We start from the raw sequence: 13819 nt of genomic DNA, 5'->3' as shown, positions 1-13819 counted from the left end.
CTCCTTCACCACACATCCAACACCCCCCTGCCCATAAATGCAACCGACCCAGGTGCAAGACCTGTCCCATCCTTATCACTTCTCACACCCTCCAGGTGCACACGGCCACTGGCAAATTTACCCTCCATCCCAAAGGGACCTGCCATGCCTCAAACCTTATCTACATCCTCACCTGCAACATCTGTGGTGATTTTTACCTGGGGGAAACATCAACAGCCCTCAACCTCCGCATCAATAACCACCGCTCCTCCACCCACAACCTTGACTTCACTGTCGCCGTCCACACCAACCACCACAACATCAGTTTCAACGACTGCTTCCGGGTAGCGATCATCCACCTCCTACCCCAACCAGCCAACACCTCTGTTCGCAAAAGATGGGAGAGGGCCTATATATCGGCCATGAGTGCAACCACTCCACCTGGCCTGAACAAGGCCACCCAGTAATGCCCAACCCTCACCCACCCTCCCGCCCAACTCATCCTACACACTCACAGTTTACGACGAGCCTGGTGACGAAACACTGTTTTTTTCGTTCTACGCACCGCTTCTTCTTCAATGGGGACCTGGCAACTCTGCAGGACCCCAACTTCCGGTTCCGTCTTCTGTTTCTTCTCACACCGATGATGCTATAAATTAGCGAAAATTTTGAATTTTCCTACTGTCCGGTGAGTGTTTCCTTTTACCTTATTTGATTTTTACTTAGCCCTTTTGGCCCTCCTTGCTTTTATCCATTATATATATATATATAATCTATCTCTTGAAGCAAAGAATGAAGTTGTAACATTCATTGTGTATGTGTTGAAACCACTCGGAGCAAATAAGCAATTTTTTACAGCGGTGTTTAACATAAATTATTTTCAATCTATGAAGGTGATACATTGTAGAAATACTTGCAGGGCTATTACACATACAAGTTAGTAAAAAAACAGTATTTTTATGCAGTTTGATCTGTTGCCACTTTTACAAAATATATGTAGGAACAGGGTTGAGAAATAGACCCAGTTGCCATCGTGCCTGAAAATATTCACCTGCTGCCTGAATTTTTAATTATTTTTTAATATTGTGAGTTTGCTTATGGAAATTTTCATATATTTTTTTTCAAATGAGTGCAGCTTTATCTTAGTTGAAATCATGACTGACTTAGCTCATATTTTTATTAAAGAAAGGGGCTGGCACCTGGAATTTTAATTTTGTCTACCAGTTCTTCGTAAAAAGTTCAAAAGTCTGCCTGAGGAAAGCAAAGTCTGCACATTCAAGAAGAATATGCCGAACACTTAAAACGACATCATAGACGTGACCCATTGGATGATCCAATCCTTGCAGCAAGTGACCACGAGTGAAACTTCTGTGTCCATGCAGTCAACACCAAAGATTGTTAATTGGTGAAAAAAAAACTACAATGACATGTTCTAGATAAATTTTTCATGCATTCCAAATTATAAAAAAATTGAATTGTGGCCTTTTCACGAATTTTAACACCTTTGCACTTAAATAAAATCCAGTGTTCTTCTGTTTTCGGCTTTAAAGCTAAAATGTAATGTGCACATTAACCAAAATTTTACCCCCCCCCCTCCCAATTAACTATGGTGCATGTTATACTTGGAATAATTGTGACAGTTGCATCAAACCATGTGCAAATAGAGATTTACAACAATTTTTCATCTTCTATCTGAATATTTTATGTCACTGAGGAAAGTTTCAGGTATTCTAGTGGGTGGGATATCAAGTGTGCACCTATTTTCACATGGGAGCTGTAACATCAGTCATTGTAACGTCACCGAGCAAAGCTGTGCACTTTTGGCAGATATCAGGTGCACAACTTGTTTCCAACATACGAAACTGTCAATCGTAGGCCATGTGACCTACATGTTAAATTACTAGTTTAAAGGCACAGTGGAGTTTTTTTAAGGTAAATTTGACAGAAAAGCTAGAATAAAAATGCAAATTTTGGGGAAATATATCAGATTTTTTTAAAAATAGGTATATCCTGCACTGTGGCCATGGGGTCTAAGGTATCAGGTTTTGGGGCTTTGGCTACAAGATGTGCCCTGGGGGAAGAATACATGAACTTTCAAAACATATTCATTATGCAAATACAGATTTTACAGAAATACCATTTCTTGTAGGTACTTCCAGTATCAGAATTTTTGTCCTTGATGAAGCTGATGAAATGTTGTCTCGAGGTTTCAAGGATCAGATTTATGATGTCTTCAAAACTCTTAGTTCTGAAGTTCAGGTAAGCAAATTGTACAAACAAATGAAATTCCTTCTAAGTTCGAGTGTGGTGTTAGTGTTAAGTGCCAAATAGTGAGATGTACCCTTGAAAACTTATCATTCTATGATGGTGGATCCCAAAGTGTGTGCTGTGGCACCTTGGCTGGCCTGCAGTGTCACTGCAAAATGTACCTAACCAATATTTTCAATGAAATGACAAATTAAATGTTTCTGAATTTGAAATGTGTGTTTATTTTTTAACAAAAGCAAGCAACCTAAGCACACTGAGCGTTGCAAGTATTGGATAGGTCTACATTCCAACTTGGGGCAGCGTGGAAAAATCTTGAAACAAGAAAGGTGCCGTGAAACGAAACATTTTGGGAACACCTGTTCATGGCTTGCTTTGTATGCAGTGGAACCTCAATTTTACGTTTTTCAGGGGACCAAGCTGAAAAAACTAAAATCGAGGAAAATTTTATTAACATTTTGCTATGTTGGTACTGTCAAGATTGAATGTATAATGCGGAAAAATATAAAATCCGAAAACGTAAAATCAGTGTTCCACTGTAAACCCTAGTAAGTTATGCACTGTTTCCTGCAGGAAAAATTTATCATTAGGGTGTGAGCTTTATGCACTAAAAAATAAAAAAGCTTAGAAAATGGACAGGCAAATAAGCACTAAAGTTTAAAAATCGCTGAAATACGTACTGAACATAAGCCTGCTCTTTTTTCTTTTCTTTTTTTTTTTAAGTTTGAGCCTTAGTGGCTAGAATTTTTTGTTCTATTTTATTTTTCTTGTTTTTGGTGTTGCCTTTCCGTTACTTTTGGCTAATCTATGATGGTGATGGATGATGGCTAGATTATATTTATTGACTGTGACACACGGGCTGGGCCCTCCGATGACATAGTGGTAACACCATTCCCTTGTATTCGAGGGGTCCCGGGTTTCATCTCTGGTGGAAGCACATTGTGCAGAGGTTTTGATGTCAATCCTGATTAGCCTATAAATACGAGACAGCCATAAAGTAGAACCTATTTGGTAATGAAAGAAGTTAGTTGAACAAAACTTTTTTTTCTATGAAAGTAGAAACCTTTAGTTATTTTAATACTTACGGCATCCATGATAATGAGGCACTTCTTGTACGGGGAGACGAAGTTTTTGTATATTAGAATGTATTACAAGTAGCATATTGTATAGGCTAACCAAATATTATTCACTATTGAAAATCTTTCAAGTCCTGCATTTGTGCCTGGAAGAAAGAAATTTCTGAATGAGATGTTCCTTGAAAATGTTTTCAAAGGATCACTAATATTTCCACCCATCTTAACTTTGTTTTAGTATAAATCCATTGCCATTAACCGGGGGTTACTTGCTTCTCCGACTAGATATTGGTGTGTGTAGTGACTTCAGTCTTACCCAAGTTTTAATAAATTGTGGATGCCGGGTGGCTCCTGAATTGTAGTTGAAGCACTGTAATTCCTGAATTTTAACTTTCCCATGTAAAGCTTTTGCGAAGACAGTACATAACAATCTTGATTTTGTTTTATTGCAGATTTTGCAAGGCTAAAATTCTAATTTTAATCCATGAAATAATTTGATTTTGAGATGTAAAAATTTTTTTTGCAGGTGATATTGTTGTCTGCTACAATGCCTGCAGATGTACTTGAAGTGAGCAAATGCTTCATGAGAAATCCTATCCGTATTTTAGTGAAAAAGGAAGAACTTACACTGGAAGGTGATTATCTACTACATTCAGACCTAATATTCTAAAATGACAGTACCTAGAAAATAACCAGAAAAATATTGCCTTGTTCCTGTGTTGAGGTTGTACTGCTGTAGTTATTTGTACCAAGATCGTAGTGGGTTTTTTCATTGAGCATTAAAGTGACAGGGTTTGCATGTTGTCAGATTTCTAGAAAAATCTTATGAATTTGACATAAATTTGCTGTTTTCAAAGGCCCGTGGATCAAGTTTGTTTAGAAAGTTGTGTGTTGTCGATGTTGCTATTTTGAAGACATGCTTTTTCAACTTCTATTTTACAAGTGATATTTGGAATCTCCATGTAATTGTGAATAAGTAGAGTGCATTTCAATATTTCGTGTTAATGATTTTTCAGAAAAATGTAATAGTTGAAACAGTGTTTGAAATTCCACGAAAAAATTCCTTCAGGTGGCTAGAAATTTTAAAGGGCACTAAATTTCAAAAATTGAAAATGTGGGTTATTTTATTTCTCCCGAGATGCTTTAATTAGATCAAGTTTTCATTTATACCCCATACAGTGGAATCTCGATTTTAAGTTTTTCAGGGGGACTAAGGTGAAATAACTTTAAATGTTGAAAAATGTAAAATTGGGGTTTATAGCATTTTGCTCTATTGGGACCAAGATGATTGAATGTATAATGCAGGAAAATGCAAAATTGGGGTTCCACTGAAAATATTTTTGTCATAGAAAACCCAAAAAACAGAACATTGCAGTATTCATATTTAATTCCACATGGGTAAGAGGGAATGATCAGACTTGATTCCTAGTCACACTTGTTTTCACTAGGTTTCTTTTCAGTGGTAGGTAAGGTTTTTACGTAAATGAATTTATACACTGAAATGTGGATTGTTCGACCAAATAACTTAATATGGGGAAAGGAATCTTAATATTTTGTTGATCAGGGCTCTATAAATTAAATATTTAGTGTTGGAAAATGAAATTGCATGAACACAAATCCTATAAAAATCTGTATGTCCCCTCAGTTTACACTGATACGATAGTTGTATATTTAAGAAAAGGAATCAAGTGCATGTGCAAGTTTTGTTTTATACTTGCCAGAATTTAAGAATAGAAAAGAAACCTGTAAAATTCAATTAAATTTGTTTTGCCAAAATGTTCTATGATAACTGAATGATTTTTTATTTCTAAGATTCCAATACTAGTGTGCAATTTTTGGCCAAAGTTATTTCCTCAAAATCTGCTTTCCTACATCCCAAGTTTGAATAATACTGGATGAAAGTAGTAACAAATCTCTCAACTTCTCTCCATATACTGATTTGTTCTTTTACAGGTATCAAGCAGTTCTTTGTGTATGTAGAGAGAGAAGATTGGAAATTAGAAACCCTATGTGATTTGTATGATACGCTTAGCATCACTCAGGCTGTAATATTCTGTAACACTCGCCGCAAGGTGGATTGGCTGACTGAGAATATGCATCAACGTGACTTCACTGTATCTGCAATGGTAAGACCACTATCTCTTACACCCTTGGGAATATTTCAGTACAGTTCCTCCATGATCAAGCCAAATGCTCAAATTGAATATTTTTGTATTGTTCTTACAGATGTTATGGAAGGAGGGATGGGTGTACATTCACTGACACTTTTGCGTTGTAGCAATTTCATTGAAAGTAAATTAGGCCGTTACAACTCAGAAGTGTCTGTGACTGTACTAGAAACATGTTTAAAAAGATAAAAAGATTTTTCCTTAAGGGAGTTAAATCTTGTTGCTAACTAGAACAACTGCTTGCATTAAAATTAAATTTGCTGGCCACATTGGCAGATTAAGGGAGCAATCACACACTATACAACTGGAATTAGCATAAACTCCAATTGATTATATATAGGTAAAAATAAAATGTTGATATGCCATACTTCACAGCTGGGACATCAGACAAGCTGGGGATGGCCCATTAACTTTAATGATCCAATACATCTATAAATAGTCTGTAACTTAGTACAGTAACCTGTAATCTTTTTCATGCATGCTATAATTTTACGTACTGTAATGTTATATTTTTTTTTTTTTTAAAGGTACCAGTACATTTTCCTACCATATTTTGGCATGCAATAATGCAAAATAAACTTTGATATAAAATTTATTTACAGAGAACACTTTCCAGTTTTAAATATCCTGCAAGCTAAACAAAATCCTGGCATGTAGCATAATGTAATAAATAGAGCCTGGATCTTTAGGTGCTAATTTTGAACCAGTTCAGTTCAAAAAAAGGTGCATGATAAAACAAAAAAGTGCAAAAAAATTCAAGAAAACCTTAAGTATTCATGATGTCACATAATTTTTCATTTTAAACATTACAAAGAAAGTATTGAGAGAAATGAAGATATACTTTGATGACATATACACACACCAGTTGAGAATCCTTGAATCTTTACCTTCACTCATTCCTGGCACAGGTTTCTGAATACAAAAGGAATGGGTTGTATGTACTGAATTACGTTGCACCATTCTGTGTTGGTGAACTCAAAGCTTATTCGTTTATCGGGCAAGAAGAATTTTCCTCCCACAAGGCTAAAATTTCACATTTCTTTCAAAAAGTCCCTCTATTGACAGAACGTCACATATAATCGTACATTTTTACTTCAAAATTCAGTCGCTGCAACCATGTTTTAAGGGCAGAATACATGCAAAATTCATGTTTAGATGCAAATGAGGGGGGGGGGGGTGTACCATTGAATTGGTCTATATGGCGATATATATAAGATCGTAGACTTCCATATATGGAAGTGCCCAAGATTATTTTTGTTAGGTGCAACACCTAAAGGTCCTCGCTCTAGTAGTAATAGATTTTAAACCAAATTTGGGATTTCATTTTTTTTTTTTTTTTTAAATTATTGTTGCCTTACGTAGTGATCACTAGGGTTCAGAAGTAACCTAAAAAAAATGTCAAAAATGACCTAATGATAATGAAAGCTGGATTTTTTCACAAATACAAGAGTAATCAAATAATTCAATAAAACCCATTGTTTGGTGGTTTGAACTACTGAAGCAAAGGGATAATTCAATTAAGTGCTAGTGTAGTTTTAACAGGTTACATAAAATACACTGGTTGTTTCGCGTACATCAGATTGTATTTTTTTTAAATATTGACTAATTTTACTTTAAAACCTCAGATTAAAGTGATAATAGTGACCAGCAAGAGATCCTCAAAGTAGGCCTAACACAAAGTATTTCAAATAAATTTACCACATTTAATTATATTTAATCCATTGCCAAACATTTCAGTTGAAATGATATTGTACTTTTTGATTAATAGCAAACTTGCTAAAGGGACCATGTCAGGAAATTGAAATATTCAAGTTAGGTTAGCAAATGCATTTAAAATTCACGAAAGAAAGGAGTAGAGAAATAAGCCTCAAAAATGAAGAAAGATGCAATATAAATGACAAAAAATACTGAAAAATGACAGCCAAATAAGGCCGAAAAATGCAAAATGGAAAGGTTTTCTGCTTCTAACTGAAGCCTTGTTTCCATGATTATGAAAAAACTAAATATGCTGACCAAGGCAGTAATTTATTTTATTAAAAACATAAACTAACGTAACGTTTCAACCTTGTAGCAAGGTCTTCTTCAGACTCTGTATCAAGTACAAAAGACTTTTGTACTTGATACAGAGTCTGAAGAAGACCTTGCTAGAAGGTTGAAACGTTACGTTAGTTTATGTTTTTAATAAAATAAATTACTGCCTTGGTCAGCATATTTAGTTTTTTCTAACTGAAGGTAAACGGATAGATATCAAGTTCAGCATTGTTTTCAAGGCTCAGGAAAAAAGATTTGTCATCAACTTCCGAGCCTAATGATCACTGAGACCTTATAATCCTATTAAACTAGGATTGTAAGGTGTATATGATGGGTTAAATATTGGTATTCATAAATTTATATTGGTACTTGATTGGTATCAGCAGTAATTTAATATCAATCATCTCTACTGAAAATGCTCTCTCCCCTTCTTGTAAGTCATCTCCAGGGACATCTGAAACCAACAGGAAACCTTTACAGAGCCTTAGTCATCCACCTCTTGCAAGAAAATGCCATAGATCTGGCACTTGGAATGCAAAATTGCTCCAAACGCTTAAACCCCGAGCGTGTTTTTAGTGGGAAGTTTAAAATTATGCAAGATTGTAAATAAGAATTTTATATCTCTGTAACTACAAGTGCTAGTTACAAGTTTTAACTATGTTGTTCAGTACAGATGGTAAGCGTATGGTCTTGTTGCTGATACTTTCAGAGACTAAAAAAAGTTGTAATGTAAAAGCAGTGATTTTGGGAGGTTAAATTGCCTCCCTTCCCCTCAAATATAGCCATAATAGTTAAATTTTATTAATGGGTTCCCTCAAGGCTCATTTAGCACTCAAAGCACAATCTCCAACATTACTTGAGTCACAGTATGTTCCAAATGTGTCATATCCTGACATTATTGACCTCAATGTGACACATGCATGTCATTGCATGCATCATAGTAATAGTAAGTAATGTTATATTTGTTCAGTGATGTGTTGAGTTGTTTGCCTAACTGAATTGTGTGTTCTTTAAAGTGAATTAAAATGTGGATTTAAACTTTGTGAATGCATGTAAGTAGAGGTGTTCATAAATGTGACATAGATTACGAAGGTTCCCACACATCTGGAAATCAGAAAAATGTCAGGAAAATTCTGTTAAAAAATTTGAAGAGCCTGGTAAAGGGTGCCCTTTTTTGTTGCTGTGTTAGTATATTCACCGACATTAACTTAGCTTCAGAAATAAAAATGTTTAGATTTTTCTCACTAAACAGCAGAAATGTTGCCCAGTTATCTTAGCACCGAAGTAGGTATTTGGAGCCTTCCACTGAAAATCCATTTTCAAGCATAGTTTTTCTTCATGCATTTCCATGATGACAATGAGTATTAATTTTTTTTTACTTACTTGCAATTCACATAGGTGAAATTTATGAATGGGCTATTGAACTGGAAATAAAGTACTAGGTTTGCAGCTTTAAAATCAAATTAGATTTTTGTCATCATTACCACTGGTTTGTAATATTTTCATAGTTGTAGAGTGCAGTAGGGGAAAAAACTGCATTTGTTGTTATATTTGAGATAAAAGGGCATTTTAATAGAATTGTAGGCAGAAGTGAAGACGTAACCAGATAAGGGAGAATGTAATAAGTAGCCATTCTGTCACTACTTACTTTGTTGGTTTGTGGGGCATTCTTTTGGAAATTAATTTTTACATTATTTCCAGCATGGTGATATGGAGCAGCGTGAACGAGATATAATCATGCGACAGTTCCGCACAGGCTCAAGCAGGGTATTGATTACCACTGACCTTCTGGCCCGAGGAATTGATGTGCAACAGGTGTCTTTGGTGATAAATTATGATCTTCCATCTAATCGAGAGAATTATATCCACAGGTGATTGTTATTTTAATAGTATAATTGTTCTGATGCCGAAGTTTTCTTTGATATTCTAATATTTTCATGAAATGTTGTTTAGATGCATAACTCTTGCCTTCCCACCAAAACAGCAGATGATGAGAGATACATGTTTCAATAAGGACATTTTTTAAACAAAAATATATGAAATTCATATTTTAATGATTGCATTTAAATATAAATATATTTATAGGTTACAGTACAGCATGCATATTTTCTTTTAATATTGCTTTTGTGAATTATCAGTTTGTATTGTGTTAATAACTTTAAATTATGCTAAAAATGATAAACTTGGAAAAACACTTATATATAATAGGGATGGGACCGATTAATCGGTACTCTATCGGTATCAGCCGATATAGGCATATCGGTGTTTCGGTTTATCGGTAAAATTACCGATTATTTTACCGATCCGATATATCGATAAATATCTTATAATTTAGTGCAAAATTCTGCCATTTTGTTGTGATTTTTATGGATAATATCCATGCCCTACTTTCTGAAAAAGTAAATGCCTAAATATTAAACCTTTTTTGCATTGCAATCAGCACACATTTATTGCGGAGATGAGTGAAAATTTCAGGGTCTTCAAGGACCATTTCTAATTTTATATCGGATCGGTAGAATATCGGTTATCGGTAAATTTTATATCGGTACTGTATCAGTATCGGCCAAAATTTCATATCGGCCCATCCCTAATATATAATAAGTGAAAAAAGAAAAAGCAACAATTCTCATTTTTTTGTGTTTTTAAAACTGAAATACCTCAGACCTCATTTGTCACCTTTTAAGTCTCTATAGTCTGCCACCAATTGTTGCAGGAAAGAGAAACAAGAACATTGTTGAGACTTTCACCATTTATAAGAAAGGATGACCTTATATTTGAAGTCATTCTTCATTCTTCACTGGTTTCGATAACTAAACATCTTTACAAAATTATTATAGTCAAATGATTGATAAAATGCTGACGTGCATAGCGTATTCATCCCCGTTCCCTTTCTCAGTATAATTGTGTTCCAGATCGCCTGAAACCAGAAGTATTTGACTATTAAGCTCACTGGAGCAGTGGCAAAATTACATAAATAGGACCGAAACTAAAGTAAAAGGTACATGTATTGTACCAGTAGGTATGCACTAATATGTAATTTTAACCAGAGTGTATGCAGTATATACTGCCATATATTCTCTACTACAGCCCTGCGTATATGTATGGTGGATGGACTGTGGAAAGTTTGGTTAATTACTCGCATCGGAACGTAGTGAAAATATGAAATGTTAGATTGCACACTGTAATAGACATTTTTTGTGTTTCTGAAAGATGTGGAGTGAATTTTTCTAACATATTTTGACACAAAATGATGGGAAATCATGTCCAAAATTTGAGTTAACTCAAACACAAATTTTAGTTTATTTTCCAATGCAACACTTCCCACTCAGAAATGTTCGGAGTGTGTTCTCCTGAAACGTCGCAGCGAAAAACTGTGTTCTTATGCTTGTAACAAACAAACTAAAAGATAAAAAATGAAAATTTTAATTTTAATATTAGTTTAGTATCTTACTAGGGGGTCTTCCACGCCATTTCAATGAGATCATGTCACCCACCATCTACCTCAGATTTTGATGAAAATTGGATGTACACCCTTCCCTCGTGGTTCAAAGAACATAAAATTTAGCTTGAAATGTATTGAAAACAATGTTTTTACCCAGCTTTCTATCATTTTTTGTAGCTGAGTTATCATAATTATCCCAAATACGTATCTGCAAAGGCCAAAAATGCTGCAAGTCTTGGAAAACAACAATTGCCATTATTTATAAGCAGTCAAATTTTAGAAAAATAATGCCTGTTTTAAAATATATTTTTCTGCAGGAGTATTGTACAAAATGGCTACCAAGCTTTTGTTAGGAGGAGTAAAAAAAAAATTATTTGTACAGAAGGAGCATGTCTTTGCAATAATTTTCAACATGAAAAGCTTTTTGTTCCATCATGCCCAAATGCTGAAAATTAAGGTTTTCGTAACCTTGGTTTTCCACCACAAAAATTAGGCTAGAAGTCCATTATTAGTCCTTTTTGAGGCTTTTATATACTTTTTGAGTGCTGAGTGTTTTTTCTGGTTAAGGAGAAAGAATAAAATATAAGCAAGGGTATCTTTTGCAGAGGGTCTCAAGAGTGAGACAACACAGATTTAATGAAATTTTGAAAAGCTGTAAAATTAAAATCATTTGAGATAGTTTAAAAAATTCAGGGGGTTTCTTTCAACCATAAGTAAAGCGTGAACACAATGTTTCATCAGAATCTGAGGTGGTTGGTGACAAAATCTGTTTTTTGCGTTAATTTGATGTGGAGTGACCCTAGGTAGAGTTTCTAACTTTTTTGTAATTTTTTTCTGCACCATTAATGTGTGCCCCGTCAGTTTTCTAAAGTGAATGTAGTTTTCCTTAAGATAATAAAATGCATTGCAGCCATCTGGTTATAAACTAATTAAAGGAGGTAAGTAACCATTCAGGGTCTTAATGGAATATTAGATATCTTATATTAGATTGGTATCTGCAAAAATTTCATCGGTATTGACAAATAGTTATGTGATTACATCATTTGTAGTTTTAGAGCATGGATGTCCAGAAAGAACAAGTCTTACATGGTGTGTTCTTTTACTTTCAGGATTGGCAGAGGCGGAAGATTTGGACGAAAAGGTGTGGCTATAAATTTTGTTACTGAGGATGACAAGCGTACCCTTAAGGACATTGAACAATTCTACAATACCCATATTGATGAGATGCCCATGAATGTTGCAGATCTGATCTAAGTGGATAGTGCTGACCGTTTTGCCTCGAGCTCTAATGGTGTGAGTACCGAGGTATACTGACCGCACCTAGATTTTTCCGGGACTTGAAGTGATATTGTGCAGTGCGATTCTTGTTCCAGTGGCGCTATTCTCAAAAATATGATCACTTGATTCTGGGCACCTGCGGAGGTTTGGTGCTTTTTGGATCCTCCAAGTGACTGTATTGGGGCTGAGGCTTAAGCCAAGGCTCTGATTAAGACAGAGCTGTTTTTGGTGGACTCTTGTCCTAACCTCATTTACAAAATAAAATAATAAAAGTCCTTTCAAGGACTTAGTTATTGGAATTGGTAAAGTGTGTTTAGTGTGCATTAAATTGTCATTAACTTGTATGTTAAAACAGTTTAATATTAATTTGAATTTCTTGTAATATATGTTTAAATATATGAAGAAGTGAGTGAAAGGGGTATTTAATCCTACATTTGTTGTAATCTGCTTTTCTGTACCTGGACTGTTGCACAGGCCCAGCGTATATTTCCATAAAACGAGGCTTCTACGGTAGACTTTAACAATGCTGCAATTTCTCTGTATCACAGAATTCACTAACTTGCCAATCAGACTTCTTGTAGTATCCATTGCTCAGATTTCACAGATGCTTTCTGTATGCCTTGATCATTGCTCTTTAAGTTCAGTTAAGCCATTTGCAAGCAAGCAAATGATGTCTAAAATACAAAGAGAATTTTTCTATCACGTTCAGTTATCAAAAGAAATTTTTGTGTCTTGCTTTCCAACTCAGAGTTTTTGTTGTCTTGGAAGATGTTTAGTTGGGTTTTGGAGGGGCTATTTTAACCAAAAGAGGTGTAGGAGGCGACACATGATGCAAGTGTAGATTTCAAAAGTGCCGATTTTTGTATATTTATCTTATTTAGCATCTTAATTATTAATAAAAATCTGTAAGCTTACAATGTTGTTTTTTGAATGTGACCTGGAACAAAAACCCTGTACGAGCAATGATTGCTTCATTAGAAAATAAGGGGAAAATGCATGTATCAAATTACTGTCTGCAGATAAAATATATTAATTTTCTGTATTTTCAGGCATTTTTCACCTGACCATCTGTGAAGAAGAAATTATGGAAATAAAGATCAAATTTTCCTAATTGAAGTCCAGCAATCAATAGTTTCATTGTGATAAACCTCTTGCGAACAATTTTTAATTCTTTTTTTCACAAATATTTATTAGTGCTTTGGATTCACATTGGACTCAGTAATTCGGTTCATGGCATAATTGTATAAGGAGAATATACTATTATTTTGATATTTATTGTTTGTACAGTTTTCCATGTTTTTTTGGTAATCTTATTCCTTTTTTTAATGATTTATGTTAAAAGAAGTTTTAAATGTATTCCGAGAAGATTAAAATGTCAAATACTTCATTTTGTGCTGAAAATATCAAGGATGTTTTTGATATTCAGCGATGTATTTGAAAAAGTTTACAATTTTACCATTTTCAATAAAAAAAATTAACATGAGAAATGCCATGCAATTTTATGAACTGTTGATTTGCATTCCTGATGGCATACATAGTACAATATTTGAAATCAATTCATAATTTTCTTGCAATTTGTGATT

At 34.6% G+C, this 13819-nt stretch overlaps 1 protein-coding gene across 2 annotated transcripts in view; it reads left to right on the top strand.

The window, feature by feature from the left end:
- Positions 1–13505, top strand: part of eIF4A (eukaryotic translation initiation factor 4A) — a 45202-nt gene extending 31697 nt beyond the window's left edge. Inside the window, exons 6-11 of one of the 2 annotated variants that reach the window (XM_083122623.1) lie at positions 2129–2238; positions 3844–3952; positions 5271–5443; positions 9218–9387; positions 12068–12251; positions 13286–13505. In XM_083122623.1, the coding sequence (XP_082978749.1) occupies positions 2129–2238; positions 3844–3952; positions 5271–5443; positions 9218–9387; positions 12068–12212 (707 nt within the window). In that variant the 3' untranslated portion in view covers positions 12213–12251; positions 13286–13505. Of the gene's footprint in view, positions 1–2128; positions 2239–3843; positions 3953–5270; positions 5444–9217; positions 9388–12067 lie in introns of both variants that reach the window. The other variant, XM_083122622.1, reaches the window with a different exon arrangement.
- Positions 13506–13819: the final 314 nt, after the last annotated feature.

Source organism: Lepisma saccharinum, chromosome 5 (assembly GCF_977018435.1).
Source record: "Lepisma saccharinum chromosome 5, izLepSacc3.1, whole genome shotgun sequence".
In the NCBI taxonomy this organism is placed as follows: domain Eukaryota; kingdom Metazoa; phylum Arthropoda; class Insecta; order Zygentoma; family Lepismatidae; genus Lepisma; species Lepisma saccharinum.
This window is presented reverse-complemented; position numbering and strand designations above follow the sequence as displayed.